This window comes from Marmota marmota, unplaced genomic scaffold (assembly GCF_001458135.2).
Source record: "Marmota marmota marmota unplaced genomic scaffold, marMar, whole genome shotgun sequence".
NCBI classification, from domain to species: domain Eukaryota; kingdom Metazoa; phylum Chordata; class Mammalia; order Rodentia; family Sciuridae; genus Marmota; species Marmota marmota.
In genome coordinates, this window is record NW_026000185.1 from 21,368,449 (window position 1) to 21,383,446 (window position 14,998).

General features: G+C 48.7%; 2 protein-coding genes across 5 annotated transcripts in view; both read left to right on the forward strand.

The window, feature by feature from the left end:
- Nucleotides 1-3,106: 3,106 nt before the first annotated feature.
- Orai3 (ORAI calcium release-activated calcium modulator 3) lies at nucleotides 3,107-4,878 on the forward strand. The gene has a single exon (XM_015491329.2). It carries the CDS (start codon nucleotides 3,357-3,359, stop codon nucleotides 4,017-4,019), a length of 663 nt encoding a protein of 220 aa, XP_015346815.1. The 5' UTR covers nucleotides 3,107-3,356; the 3' UTR covers nucleotides 4,020-4,878.
- A 1,921-nt stretch (nucleotides 4,879-6,799) lies between these two features.
- The window catches only part of Setd1a (SET domain containing 1A, histone lysine methyltransferase), a 23,822-nt gene continuing 15,623 nt past the window's right edge, over nucleotides 6,800-14,998 (forward strand). The window contains exons 1-8 of one of the 4 annotated variants that reach the window (XM_015491323.2): nucleotides 6,800-6,938; nucleotides 7,732-7,896; nucleotides 8,121-8,216; nucleotides 10,200-10,470; nucleotides 12,933-13,054; nucleotides 13,265-13,494; nucleotides 13,881-14,730; nucleotides 14,883-14,998. The exon at nucleotides 14,883-14,998 is cut by the window's right edge and continues 712 nt beyond it. In XM_015491323.2, the coding sequence (XP_015346809.1) occupies nucleotides 7,747-7,896; nucleotides 8,121-8,216; nucleotides 10,200-10,470; nucleotides 12,933-13,054; nucleotides 13,265-13,494; nucleotides 13,881-14,730; nucleotides 14,883-14,998 (1,835 nt within the window). In that variant the 5' untranslated portion in view covers nucleotides 6,800-6,938; nucleotides 7,732-7,746. Of the gene's footprint in view, nucleotides 6,978-7,035; nucleotides 7,142-7,257; nucleotides 7,399-7,731; nucleotides 7,897-8,120; nucleotides 8,217-10,199; nucleotides 10,471-12,932; nucleotides 13,055-13,264; nucleotides 13,495-13,880; nucleotides 14,731-14,882 lie in introns of those variants that run through there. The other 3 variants (XM_048789809.1, XM_015491321.2, XM_015491322.2) reach the window with 3 other exon arrangements.

Below are 14,998 nucleotides of genomic sequence, written 5' to 3' on the forward strand. Positions count from 1 at the left end.
GCGGGGAGTGGGGTGGGGGGTGAAGCACGTGGGGGGCACCGGTCGGAGGTGAAGTAAATGGCTCCCCAAGGAATACAGGGAAAGAGGAAAGGGAAGGATGGACTTTAAGAGCCAAAGGGGAGAACAAGCAAGGTCCCAAATGACTGAAGAAGTGTCTTTATATTGGGAGAAGAGATATAAACAGGACCCTAGTAATATAAACCGGACCATGGGGAAGATTAGTCCTCTAGGTGTCGTGGGAGAAGGGGTTAACAAATCAATGACAAATATGCAACGATGGAACAAAGTGGTCCCAAAGGAGCATATTTCCAGCAGAAATGGTTACTAAGTCCTCCTGACCAGGTTCAAAGGCAAATTAGAGCTGGATGCGGTCTGTATCAACACGGCCAGGGGGTCTGGAAGAATGAACTGTGTGGAGAGGTCACCCAGCTGAAGGAAACCCATCCCAGGAAGGAGGCTACTCCCCTATAGGGGCAAAGAGTGCTAGATTTCTCCAGGAAAACTCTGAGAAGAGATGATGCCTGAGGATGCCGCTGGGGAAGGAAACTGATCAGGAAGCTGATAAGTGATTCTAAAGCTGATAAACTGCAGGTGTGGGAGGATGATGTCAGCTAACGGTCCCACAGTGGCCTCAGGAAGTGGGACTGAGGGTGGTCCCAGGGTGCAGAGTCAACATAAGTCCTGTTCCTCCCTGGGTATGGCCAGCTGTGTAACCATGGACAAACCTCCACTCCCTGAACAGCCAGTGGGAAGTTGTGAGATCATGGAGGGTGCGTCCTCTGTAGCCTGCTAAGTGCCTGCCCAGGATGAGCTGAGATTCTTGTTATTGGGAACTCTAGATCCAGGCGTGTCAGAGCAAGACCTATTCACCAGAGGTGGCTCAGACCAACATGCTAATTGGACAGGTAGAAAACTGAGGCTCTGCCAAGGGCAGTCAGCAGGGGAAGGGTATATAGAATGCAATCCTATTAATCCAGGGTTCTCCCCCACCTTCATTACAGGAAGCAGGGGGTCCTTGGGGAATGTGCTCCTCCTGTGTATGTGGACACCAGAAGGAGCTGAGATGGGGTCATATCCCTAGGTGATTTGGGTTAATCCTTGCCCCTTTCTGTGCCATAGCCACTGGATTTGAATGGTGATAGGGAAAATCTGTAACTTTAAGGGTCATCCCAGACCTAGTTGTTTCATGGGGGATGTGGGGAGGGGGTGTTGTTGCAGAATCCAAAGATTTGCTCACCTTCCTGATGGGGATGACATCTTGGAACAGGGAGTTAGCTCCCCTTCATCCGTATGGACTACAGAAGGAGGGACGCAGCCACCCATGGACCTAGCTGAGGAAAGTGAGCCCTATGTTCCAACTTGTTCCCAACAGGACAGTCTGGTGTGCTGCAGGACTTGCAGATTGCTAGGGTGACACTTAAGGGTCAGAGCTTTCTCTTCAGGATAAGGAGGCTGGATGTGTAGGTTCTAGGGGCAGGACTGGCCCCAGTCCTGGCAGGGGAGATCAATCCTGGGCCAGACCCTGGGAAAAACCAGAACTAAGCCTGGCCCAGATCCCTGTTTGTGGAAAACACCTGCTGACATCTGCCATGGCCCAGTTTCCTAAAATACTCAGGCTTGTCTTCCTACCATCACCTGCCAGGCTCTGCACCTTCCTTTTCCTTCTCCTAGCCCCAGAGCAATCCTTTTTTTTTTTTTTAAGAGAGAGAGAGAATTTTAATATTTATTTTTTAGTTTTTGGCGGACACAATATCTTTGTTTGTATGTGGTGCTGAGGATCGAACATGGGCCGCACGCATGCCAGGCGAGCTCGCTACCGCTTGAGCCACATCCCCAGCCCCACCAGAGCAATCTTAATGGATCCTATAAGAACTAGGAAAGAGGAATGAACCAGATTACAAAACCCAGGTTGCCTGAGTTAAAATAACATTATTGGGATTGTATTCAACTGTCAACTAAGTACCAGGTACTGTGCCCAGAACTTTTCATGTGCATTCTTTATTTTGCCCTGTGAAAGATGTATCACCATTACGGCCATTAATTTTATTTTATTTTAGTTATAAAATTAGTTATAATTTTATTTTTGTTTAGTTATAGGACAATACCTTTATTTTTTTATTTTTAATTTTTTTAATATCTTTATTTTTATTTTTATGTGGTGCTGAGGATTGAACCCAGGGCCTCACAAGTGCTAGGCGAGCACTTTGCCGCTGAGCCACAATCCCAGCCCAATACGTTTATTTTTTATGTGGTGCTGGGGATCAAACCCTCACACATGCTAGGCAAGCACTATACCACTGAGCTACAACCCCAACCCTATGGCCATGTAGCAGACAAGGTCAGAGATGTTAGGACATTTTCCCAAGGCCCCATAACAAGTAAAGGGCAGGATTTGGACTAAACAGTCTGGCTCTATAGACCAAGAATGTTTGGGTTTTGTTTTTTTGGTACCAGGGATTGAACTCAGGGGCACTCAACCACCGAGTCACATTCCCGGCCCTATTTTATATTTTATTTAGGGACAGGGTCTTACTAAGTTGCTAAGCTCCTTGCCATTGCTGAGGCTGGCTTTGAACTTGCAATCCTCCTGAGTTTTAAAAGTAGGCCACTTTTTCATGTTTTTAAAAAGCACACTGTGTGAGCCAAGAAAACATGTTTGCAAATTGGTGTGGTATGCCAATTTGCAAACTCTAACTTTGGACTTTAGCATCAACTATAATAATAACAGCAAACACTTGCCTAGTGGTTACTGTGTGCCCAGACACTATTCTTAGCACTAGATGTGTATTGTCTCATTTAATTTCTCCAAAAACCTTATACATACTATTAGCAATCTCCATTTTCCAGATAGGAGTTTGAGCCACAGAGAGAACTAAATCACTTGCTGAAGATTCCACAGCTGGCTAGGTATGATGATACACACCTGTAATCCCAACCAATCAAGTAGGCGGTCGAGGCAGAAGGATCACAAGTTCAAGGCTGGCCTGGGCAACATAGTGGGATCCTGCCTCAAAATAAAAAAATAAAAAGAGCTGGGGATGTGGCTCAGTGTTATTGTGCCCCTGGGCTCAATTCCCAGTACTGCAAAGAAAAAAAAGAAGGAAAGATTACACAGTTTGTAGGTCAAGAATGAACCTAGGCAGCCCAGAGTCTATGTTTTCTAAACCCTGTTATAACCAGGTAAAACTGTCAGAAACATGTCATCCAGCCCTCTTAATAGGTAGGTAGGGAAACCAAGGCACTGCTCTAGGTCCTAGGGATATAGCAGTCATGGGTCCTAACAGCCACAAAAATTCCTTTACTGTCAAGGAAGTTATGGGCACTCAATCCATCCCCTCTTGTGCCCACAGGTGGCCATGGTGGAGGTACAGCTGGAGAGTGACCATGAATACCCACCAGGCCTGCTGGTAGCCTTTAGTGCCTGTACCACCGTGCTAGTGGCTGTGCACCTCTTTGCACTTATGGTCTCCACATGTCTACTGCCCCACATTGAAGCCGTGAGCAACATCCACAACCTCAACTCTGTTCACCAGTCACCACACCAGCGACTCCACCGCTATGTAGAGCTGGCTTGGGGCTTCTCCACTGCCTTGGGCACCTTTCTCTTCCTGGCTGAAGTTGTCCTGGTGGGCTGGGTCAAGTTTGTGCCCATTGGGGCCCCTCTGGACACATCGGCCCCCATGGTACCTACATCCCATGTGTCTGGGACTCTGCCACCAATGGCTTCCTCCCTTGGTCCAGCTTCCAAACTCCCACCATCCTCAGCTTCTGTAACCCCATCACAGGTTGAGCCTTCTGAGGCCTGCCCTCCCCGGCAGGTATGTGGTAGTAATGGTGGGGTTCACGGACCAGGCTGGCAAGCAGCCATGGCCTCCACAGCAATCATGGTACCTGTGGGCCTTGTGTTTGTGGCCTTTGCCCTACATTTCTACCGCTCCTTAGTGGCCCACAAGACAGACCGCCACAAGCAGGAGCTAGAGGAGCTGAGTCGCCTGCAGGGGGAGCTGCAGGCTGTGTGAATCTAATGTTAGTCTCTGCCGTGTGCACTGCCTCCCTCAGGGCTCTGCAAGAGGCCACAGGGGCCTATAGACCATTCCCCACTCCTGGAGGGAGCCACTTCCTGTGGCCACTCTCAGGTAGAGACCAGACTTTTGCCCACAGGTTCTCACATTCCCAGGGATTTTCCCTGTCAGTCTGTCCCATGGTTTTTGTAAGCTCCACTCTATTAATGTCCAAATCTGGGAAGAACAAGCGTGAAAGTGAAACGTTCTCAGTACAAGGATCCTGGGGTAGATACAGGGAGGCAAGGAGACCCTAGAGGGATGTTTGGTGCTGACCTTCAGCTGCTCCTTTAGAGGACATGGAGATCAGAAGGTCACAGACCTACACAGCTGCCCCCAAAGGCCATCAACCCCTGCTTCAATTGTGTAGAATGTAATTTGCAGTTGGCATTTTTAGGGAAAATTTCCCCTGTACCCAGATTTTGATGGGTTCTACATTCTTGCTTTGGTGACTGTAGAGGGATTTTGGTGTTTCTGTGACAGATATAAGCCCAGGCCTTCCTAGGAAGAGTCTATTTTTGGATTCAAGCCCACCCTCCACTGTTGACCTGTGGCCACTGGCAGAAGGGGGAGACCTTGCCTCACTGCCCTAGGCCCATACTTACATGCCTGTAAGGGGCGGGCGGTTCTCACCCTCCTGGCCCCTGGCTGGGGGTTCTTGGAAGACTGAGGGCCTGTGCACCCAGTCTGACTCCTTAGCAGGGACTGGGTGAAGAAGTTTTAATGGAGAAAATCCAGTCCCCAGCCCTTGGAATGAGAGCTCTTTAACACTTAATTTTTGATGCACCTTGTTTTGTACAATAAATTATTTTACAGATGTCCTGGTGGCTGTGAATTGGGTGAAGGGCAAGCCTTCTTGGGGTAAGATTACTTGTTCCTAAGACCAAGTGGAGGCAAGTGTGCCTGGTGGGAAAAGGGTTCCAGGTAAACCCCTATCAGGAGCTAACAAAGCCGCCAGTTGCTCCTTAATTTGGAGATATTCCAAGGTTGAAGGCCTTTGATCCACTGTTCCTGAGCTTAGGGTCTCTATCTCTTCTATGGAGAATTTCATGTAAGTTTTTGCATGACTCCATACTATATTCTAGGAACTTTATAAATCATCTCATTTAACCCTCACAACCACCTCAAGAGACAAAAATCTATCACTTCCATTTCAGAGATAAGAAAGCTGAGGCCCAGGAAGGCTGATGATCTTGCCTAAAGCCACATAGCTTATCAGGAAAATTGAACTTGAATTACCTTATAGTAACATCACATGAGAATCTCTTTCTGATGGAAAGAAGGAACCAATACCTTTCAACTGGGACAAAAAAAAAAAAAAATCTGATCTCATCTATGCCTCCATATAAACTGTTTCCAGCCTCATTTCCTTCAAATTTTAAGTCCTAATTCTCTGTCTTTTCTTGTGATGGGAGACCTTGGACAAATCCCCCTTTTTCCCTTTCCTTATTGCTCAAAATGGTGAATGTGCAGCCCTTCTTGCACTATTTTGAAGACTACAATTAAGTCCTCTGTGACAGGAATTACCATCAATTTTTAGAGGAAGAATCTTAAACTTATGGAGGTCAGTGGCGTGCCCAAGGTCATACAGTGAGGGACTGCTGTATGTCAGAAGAGATGAGATGTCATAAGCTTAAGGCATCCTCCGTCATGCAAAAGGGCCTGGTGGGAGTTGCGGTTCCTCCAGAGCAAGGCTCCGGTATTCACACAGAATAGAGAGGGTGATCAGACTTAGGGAGGCCTCAGCTCCAAGGTCCCGGGTTACTCCTGGACTGATGCTGCCCTCAAGCGGTGAAAACCTGTGAGCATAGGGAAGCACAGCTGGAGAAAGCGGGAACTGGAACCATTGATGTTTGTATTCCTGCACATTCTTTATTTTTTACAGGAGCCACGTAAAGTCCTTTAGGCCCTATTTAGGCTTATCCGAGAACCCCGAGACTAGCTCAGATTTAACCATAGAGCTGGGTTAAGCACAGCAAAATGCAGCACTTTCCGCAGGCCTCAGTCTCCCCATCTCTCAAGTGGGCAACTTAAAACAGAGGTCCAGGTGGAATAACGGGAAGAAAACCCGCGCTGCATGTGTGTGGGGCCAGGCAAACTATCTGAGTCACCGCTCCTCGTTGTATTTTTCCACCTCCCGGTTGGCGGGGTTCAGCAGGTCCTACAGGAAGCTCCCCCGCGACGCCGGGCTCCGCACGCCCTGGCCACGCCCCTCTGCGCGCGGAGGCCTGACCCCGCCCACAGAAGGATCCGCAGATTCGCTAGACCCGCTCCTCTGCTGAAAATTCTCATCGGACTCTGAGAAGACCCTTTGCGTTGTCCATTTCCCTCTGGGTCGGAAGTGGGCTGTCCCCTGAGTTGTGCTAGTACGAAAGATCCAGAAAAAGTGGCTGACCCTGTCAACAGGGCTGGGCTAACCAGGCGTTATTTCCTTGACTCCACGAAGGCGGGTGAAGGGAGGCGACGGCTGAAGTCAGGAACAGTGGCGAATCTGCAGCCTCTTAGATCTTTGGCCGCGCAAGGAAGGGGCAGGGAAGAGGAGCAAAGGAGCACGCATCCTGTCCACCAATTCGCCCCGCCCGCCTGACGAATCTGCGTCTGTTCAACGCGCCACTCAAAACTCCCGAGCTCTGGCTGGCCTCCTCCCCTTCGCCCCGCCCCCTTTTCCTCAGGGATTAGTCGCAGCTTTCGTCGCCGCTGATTCGTTAAGAACCCCAGTCTGGAGCAGCTGGATAGTGGTGGTGAAACCCACTCTCCGGGGGATGCGGCCAATCTCCAGGTTCCTTGGGCCACAACTCCTGAGCCATACAGGGCGCCGGCCGAGGCAGGGTCGCTACCCTCGGACCCGTGGATCTCCAGGCAGCGCCTGTGACGAAAGTGCGAATGCAGACGCTGTGCCCTCTGAGCCTCGCGCAGGTGGCGGTGGTGTTTGGTGCGCGCGCCGGGGAGTGGTGGTGGGGGGCGCCGCCGCCGCCACCGCTGCGGGGCCGGGTCTCGCGCTGCCGCCGCCGCCACCGCCGCCTCGCGCCGCTGAGGTGCCGCGCGGGGTGGGGGGAGGGGGAGCCGCTCGCCACGAGCGGGTGAGTAGGGCCGCGGCGCGCGTGCGCGGAGACCGGGGGGGGGGGTGCAGAACGCGCCGGGGCGGGAGGAGAGGGCAGCGGCGCGCGTTCCCCCCACCCCCCCGCCCGGATTCGGGGCTGAAGCCGGGTCTCGGGCTCGGTCTCGCGGTGTTTCCAACGCCCCGAAGAGGTGCCACCTCTCGGCCAGAGGATCGGGGCGCGGGGACGGGAGCGGCTGTGTGGGAGCGGGAGCCGGGCTTGGCCCGGGCCGCTGGCCGGTGAGGAGGCGTGAGGGGGCGGGGCCTGCCAGGGGGCGGGGGAGGGGTCTTGCGCCGAGGCCAAGTGGGGCGCGCGCTGGGGAGAGCGGGAAGGTAAGGGGGCGCGAGATGGGCCTGGGGGCCTGAGGGTAGAGTTGGGAGGTGGAGAGAGAATGGGGTGTTGTGGTGAGACAGGGTACTTGGGGCAAAATCTGAGGGAGCCACGGGGTCTCGGTGAGGTGTGGAAACTGGAGTGATGAGAGAACCTGGAATCTGAGCTAGCCAATGAGGGGACAGCAAGGGAGTCAGGCCTAAGCCCTGGACCCTCTTTGCGTATCCCTCTTTTCCTAACAGTGTAAATGAGCAAAGATGGATCAAGAAGGTGGGGGAGATGGGCAGAAAGCCCCGAGCTTCCAGTGGCGGAACTACAAGCTCATCGTGGATCCTGCCTTGGACCCTGCCTTGCGCAGGCCTTCTCAGAAGGTGTACCGCTATGACGGAATCCACTTCAGTGTCAACGTGAGTGCCCCAGGGCTTCCCTTGCTTTCTAGGGGACTCTAGGGCCCCCTTTTCTCTCTTCCTCCTTTCAGCACCTAGAGCTCCCATACTCAGAGCTTGCCTTCTCAAAAATGAGCAGGTGACCCCAGCTCTTTAGCATCATATGGGTCCTCAGATGGGCCTTTTAGAGCTCAACAATTTGGCTTCATCCTGAGCTGTGTTTCTGTTCCTACTTTCCTTACTAGGACTCAAAGTATATACCAGTCGAAGACCTCCAAGACCCCCGTTGCCATGTCAGGTCCAAAAACAGAGACTTTTCCCTCCCAGTCCCTAAGTTTAAGGTAGGTGTCTCCTGGTATGGTGGCCTTTGGAGGGTGTGGAGGATCCTGGCACTGTAGTCTTTACAGAGCCTGATAAAATGGGTATTCCAGTAAAAGACTGACAGCCAGATATGACAGCTTCTGGGTCTGTGAGGCTGGGATGTTCTGGACAGGAGGTACACTTGTATAGTTGTGGTGTCTCAGGTGTATCTCTGGTGGCAAGGCTGTTGAATTCTTGAAAGATGAGGTAAGGACAGGTTTAGCTGTCATGTCTGTCACTGTGTATTTCTAGACATGACAGCAGGAAATCCCAGTTCTTCAGCAATTAAGGGGAGTGACAAGACCACTGCCCATGTTCTTCACCTCTCATTTGGCCATGTGATCCTCCATCTTGTTTCCTAAGAGCATTTCCATTTTCCAGTCCAAGCAGAGTACTCACCAGGCCTTGAACTGAGCTTAGAAAACTGGTGGTTCTAAGTTTTTGTCTTAATTATTTTTCCTTCACTAGTTTTCTTCTTTCTAGGTAGTTTATAGAGTCCCTTCACCCTTTTTTTCCTTGGTGTACTTTTTCTGGATAATCCCTATAGCTTTGACTATTACTTCAGCATTAATGATTTCCAAATATGTTTCTAGTCAACATCAATCTCGAACTCTACACTTGTGTGCCCTGTAGGGGACAGCTCCGTCTGGAGGCCCCACAGACATGTCAAACTCAAGAAGAGATTTAAAACAAATCTCTTTACCTCTCAGTCCTATTCTTCCTTCATTTTCTCTACTGATAAATGTAACACCATTTCCTTACCCGCACAGACTGGAAATCTAGGAATTAACCAGCAGTTTTTCTCTTAATTTTTAAATTCCTGTTGCCATTTCCTTAATGTGGACCCTTGTATTCATTTCACTGGGTTTCCTTGTCTCTGTGCTTCACTCAACTGCTCTGTCCTGCTGACAGTTGACTCTATGCTAGGGATGTGGCTCAGTGGTTAAGAGAATAGTAAAGAGATTTTACTATTCTCTTATTTTACTTTTGTTGCCAAGTCTGTTTTTGAGCATTGGCATGTATAGTGATTGATCTGGCCAAGCCTTATCCTCTGCTTTGACATCTATCTTTTCATACCCTATAATTTGTAATTTTTATAAATACCAAGTCTTTCCTAACAATCTTATTTGTTTATTTACATATTGTGTTATTCAACCTAGGGCCTCACACATATTAGGCAAACACTAAACTATATCCCCAGCCCTTTTCATTTTATTTCAAGATAGTGTCTCAGTTGCACAGACTGGCCTTGAACTTGTGATCCTTCTGCCTTTATCGCCTGAGGAGCTGAGAGTATAGAAGTGGCACCTCTGTGCCTATTTGCTTATTTTTTTGAGATGGGGTCTTGCTCTGTTGCCAGGCTGGCCTCAAACTCCTAGCCTTAAGCAATTCTCCTGCCTCAGCCTCCTGAGGAGCTGGGACTACAGGTGTATGCCACGGTGCCCAGCTGCCAAGTTGTTTTATAGTTCCACGTCCTAGAAGTCCTTGTTATTTTGGTAGACTCTGTGAATTCAGAAACCCATGAGTTCTTCCCTGATTCAACTCTGTATATAGGTTCCCTTCTTTTGGCTCTCCGAAACCATTTACACTCTTTCTGTGTCACTTTGTGATTGTGTATGTCTGTCCTGGCTACTTTTGTAAATGGGAATCTCTTTTTTTCCACCTTTGTATTTCTAAGTGTCTAGCCTATTATAGTCGTTAAAAGCTGAACTAGTGGATTATTTCCCTACAACCAGTTCTTTCCATGTGTATATTTCTATTCCTAGTTCTTGCCATTCTATAGTACAGGAATTCAGGGAGAGAAAGGTCAAGACTGATGTAATCCTTGTTATGACCTCCTTCCCTTGCCCCTACTTCCAAGATATATCTCTCTTGAGTTCATGAAGCTTAGCTAAAGATTCTCAAAAGGCAAAGAAACAGTGATTAGTATAGAGATCTAAGACCAGCTCTTGTCTTCTCCACAGCTGGATGAGTTCTATATTGGACAGATTCCACTTAAGGAAGTGACTTTTGCAAGGCTGAATGACAATGTGCGGGAAACCTTCTTAAAGGATATGTGCCGAAAGTATGGTGAGGTAGAAGAGGTAGAGATCCTTCTTCACCCCCGTACTCGAAAGCACCTGGGCCTGGCCCGTGTGCTTTTCACCAGCACTCGGGGTGCCAAGGAAACAGTCAAAAATCTCCACCTTACCTCCGTCATGGGCAACATCATCCATGCTCAGCTTGACATCAAAGGTGAGGGGCTTCCATGCCTGCTGCTCAAGGTTGGTCTTTATCATAGATTGTAAACTCACATGCTTGTTGGGATTCCTTTTCTGAAAGTCTTGGGGGCCAAATGTGTATTTAAACTGAGAATTTTTCAACTTTTAAAGAGGAATTATAGTCTGTGTATTATGCTTTCTTTGTATGTTGCCAGCATGGTTGGGATGGCACTTCATAGTTGCATGAATATCCATAAAAAATTTTAGCTAGGTGTGGTGTTGTATGCCTGTAATTCCAGTGATTCTGGAGGCTGAGGCAGGAGGATTGCAAATTCCAGGCCATCCTCAGCAATTTAGTGAGACCCTGTCTCAAAATAAAAAATTAAGGGGCTGGGGATGTGGCTCAAGCGGTAGCGCGCTCGCCTGGCATGGGTGCAGCCTGGGTTCGATCCTCAGCACCACATACAAACAAAGATGTTATGTCTGCCGAAAACTAAAATGTAAATAAAATATTAAAAAAAAAATAAAAAATTAAGAAAAAAGGGCTGGTGGTGCACACCTATAATCCCAGGGGCTGAGGCAGGAGGATCATGAGTTCAAAGCCAACTCAGCAACTTGGTGAGGTCCTAAGAAACTCAGTGAGACCTTGTATTTATTTAAAATACAAAAAAGCGTTGGGGAAATGCCTCGGTGGTTAAATGCCCCTGAGTTCAATCCTCAATACAGGGGGAAAAAAAAAAAAAAGAAATTAAAAAGAGGGCTGGGGATATAGCCCAATGATTAAAGTACCCCTTTTTTCCAGTACTGCAAAAAAGAAAACAGGAAACTGTAATGGAGCATAATACGTGGTAGGATGAATAAAGACTATAATAAATCAGGTTTGATTTTAATAACAAATTCTCAAAAATATTAGGTTTTCAAGCCGGGCACACTGACACACTTCTGAAATCCCAGTGGCTCAGGAGGCTGAGGCAGGAGGATTGTGAGTTCAAAGCCAGCCTCAGCAACAGCAAGGCGCTAAGCAACTCTGTGAGACCCTGTCTCTAAATAAAAATACAAAATGTGGCTCAGTGGTTGAGTGCCCCTGAGTTCAATCCCTGGTACCCCAAAAATATTTTTCTAGATATTAGGTTTTCAGCCGGGCATGGTGGTGCACACCTGTAATCCCAGCAGCTTGGGAGGCTGAGGCAGGAGAATCACAAGTTCAAAGCCAACCTCAGAATCTTAGCAAGGCCTTAAGCAACTTAGTGAGATCCCATCTCAAAATAAAAATTAAAAAGATCTGTGGATATGGCTCAGTGTTTAAGCATGTCTGGATTCAGTCGCTGGTACAAGGGGAAAAAAATTAAGTTTTCATTTTTTGGTTTAGTTTGGTTTGGATTTTGAAATTTTAGCCAGACGTGGTAGCACATGCCTGTAATCCTAGGGACTTGGAGGCTGAGGCAGGGGGCTCATAAATTTCAGGCCAGTCTTAGCAATTTTGTGAGACCCTAAGCAATATCACAAGACCTTATCTCTGAATAAAAAAATCAATAAAAGGGCTAGGGATATGGCTCAGTGGTTAAGCACCCTGGCTTCAATCCTTGGTACAAATAAATAAGGGCTGGGGATGTCGCACAGGGGTAGAACACCCCTGGGTTCGATCCCCAGTACCACAAAAAAATAAAAAGAAAGAATCATCTCTAAAGACAAAGCAGTCTGAGCAATAGGGAGGAGTGGAATCTGGTACACTGTATATATAACTCTATCTAAAAAGGCAGCTGTTAGCTGATATTAACCAGTTTGCAAGTGGGAATGAGGACTAACTTTGATTTTTCAAAGAAAAGTCAGTAACCTAGATTTTTATATGTAATCTGATGGTTTAAATGTTACATCCCTTCCAAGATATTTTAAGTCATTTTACAAGGCAAATAAAATAGGTTTTGGGCTGGATTTAATCTTCAGGCTGCCATCCTAGAAACTTTAGTATATAGGATGATTTATCATCAGACGACCTGATGTTTATTTGAATTCCATTTCTTATATTGACTGATTTTGTGACTTTGTGCAGATCAGTTTGCTTTAGGTTTATAAAATAGGGATACTGGGGCTGGGGTTGTGGCTCAGCAGTAGAGAGCTCGCCTAGCATGTGCGAGGCCCTGGGTTCGATCCTCAGCACCACATAAAAATAAATAAATAAAGATATTGTGTCCAACTTAAAAAAAAACAGGGATACTGATTCTTCTCCTGTGAATCTTCTAGTGTAAAGGCTGGAATACGTAGAAGTGTATTTGTAAACTGCAAAGTGTCATAAAATATGTTACTTATAGCAGTGAAGAGGTGGAGATGAGGTAGCAATTTGCAGAGATAGAGACAAGGTAGGAAAACTGAAATCCCAGAACCCAAGACTCCAAGAAATTGTAGGAAGCTTGAAGCCTAAGAAAGAAAAAAGGACCACCAAATCAGAAAGAAGTTGTTACTCTTTCTGACTGTTGTTTCCCATTTGTCTCCCTCCAGGACAACAACGAATGAAGTACTATGAATTGATTGTTAATGGCTCCTATACCCCTCAGACGGTGCCCACTGGGGGCAAGGCCCTGAGCGAGAAGTTCCAGGGATCTGGTGCAGCCACTGAAACGGTAAGAAGTTTGTGGTTGCTATAATCCTAACTGCTTGATTGCTAGGAGCAGGAGCCATCTTTGGAGGTTCTAGACCTCACTATCAAGTGTAGAAAGAACCAAGAAAAGATGCTTAAATGCTTTCAAGTCAGGGAACTATGATTCTTGGTTTGGGGCAACCAAGTTTTCAAATGGTGTTTTCATTTCTCCTTGCCTCCTCTCTCCCTCCAGACTGAGTCCCGCCGCCGCTCTTCCTCTGACACAACTGCCTACCCAGCAGGCACTGCTGTGGTGGGCACCCCTGGCAATGGCACCCCTTGCTCCCAGGACACAAGCTTCTCCAGCAGCCGACAAGACACCCCATCTTCCTTTGGCCAATTCACCCCTCAGTCCTCCCAAGGAACCCCCTACACATCTCGGGGAAGCACCCCTTACTCTCAGGACTCTGCCTACTCCAGCAGGTACAAAGCACACACTCTCTGGGGCTCCAAGCTTTCAAATTCTGGGACCTGCCTATGAGGAGATGTTCAAAGTCTGAGAGAAGTTGGAAATCATTTGTGCTGGTCTCTGAAAATTTAGCCAACTAATTGCTATCTTCAGGGGCCGTAGCTCAGTGGTAAAGTGCTTGCCTAGTATGTGTGAGGCACTGGGTTCGATTCTCAGCATAGCATATAAACTGACAACTAAAAAAATATTTTAAAAAATTGCTGTCTTCAGGGATGCTAATTGGCAACCTGGACATTTAGTTTTTTGGGTGGCAGTTTAATAAGGATTTGGGCATGAGAACCAGGATGGTTGGATTTGGTCATATAGAGATGAGCCTATAACTCTCCTACTTCTTCTCCAGCACCACTTCAACCTCCTTCAAACCCCGGCGGTCAGAGAACAGCTACCAAGATTCCTTTTCCCGCCGCCATTTTTCTGCATCTTCTGCCCCAACAACCGCTTCTACAGCCATCTCAGCTACCACTGCAGCCACCGCTTCATCCTCCTCTTCTTCTTCTTCATTATCCTCATCTTCCTCATCATCGTCTTCTTCCTCGTCCTCTCAATTTCGTGGTTCTGACTCAAACTACCCAGCATATTATGAAAGCTGGAATCGCTATCAGCGCCATGCTTCCTACCCACCACGCCGGGCAACTCGGGAGGAGCCCCCGGGGGCCCCTTTTACAGAAAATACCGCTGAGCGCTTCCCACCTTCCTACACCTCCTACTTGCCCCCTGAGCCCAGCCGGGCCACTGACCAAGACTACCGGCCTCCTGCCTCAGAGGCCCCACCCCCTGAGCCTCCAGAACCTGGTGGAGGTGGGGGTGGTGGGGGGCCTAGCCCTGAGAGAGAAGAAGCTCGGACCTCCCCTCGCCCAGCCTCACCTGCCCGTTCCTGCTCCCCAGCCCCAGAGACCACTAATGAGAGTGTGCCCTTCGCCCAGCACAGCAGCCTGGATTCCCGAATTGAAATGCTGCTGAAGGAGCAGCGCTCCAAATTTTCTTTCCTGGCCTCTGACACAGAGGAGGAGGAAGAGAACAGCAGTACAGGCCCTGGGGCTAGAGACACAGGGAGCGAGGTTCCTTCTGGGTCAGGTCATGGGCCCTGCACACCCCCTCCGGCCCCAGCTAATTTTGAAGATGTGGCACCTACAGGAAGTGGGGAACCAGGGGCTGCCCGAGAGTCTCCCAAGGCCAACGGACAGAACCAGGTGAGGCTGGGGTCAACCAGGGGAGGTACTTGGTATCTGGGAGGCATGGTTGGACCCTGAGGGAGAGGGAAGGGAATTAGAAAAGAAAAGGATCTGAGGAAAAGCCCAGGGAACAAACAGATTCTCTGTGACCCTCCTCTGCACCCCCACAGGCTTCTCCATGCTCTTCTGGAGAGGACATGGAGATCTCCGATGATGACAGGGGTGGTTCACCCCCTCCAGCCCCAACACCCCCTCAGCAGCCTCCTCCCCCACCTCCTCCTCCACC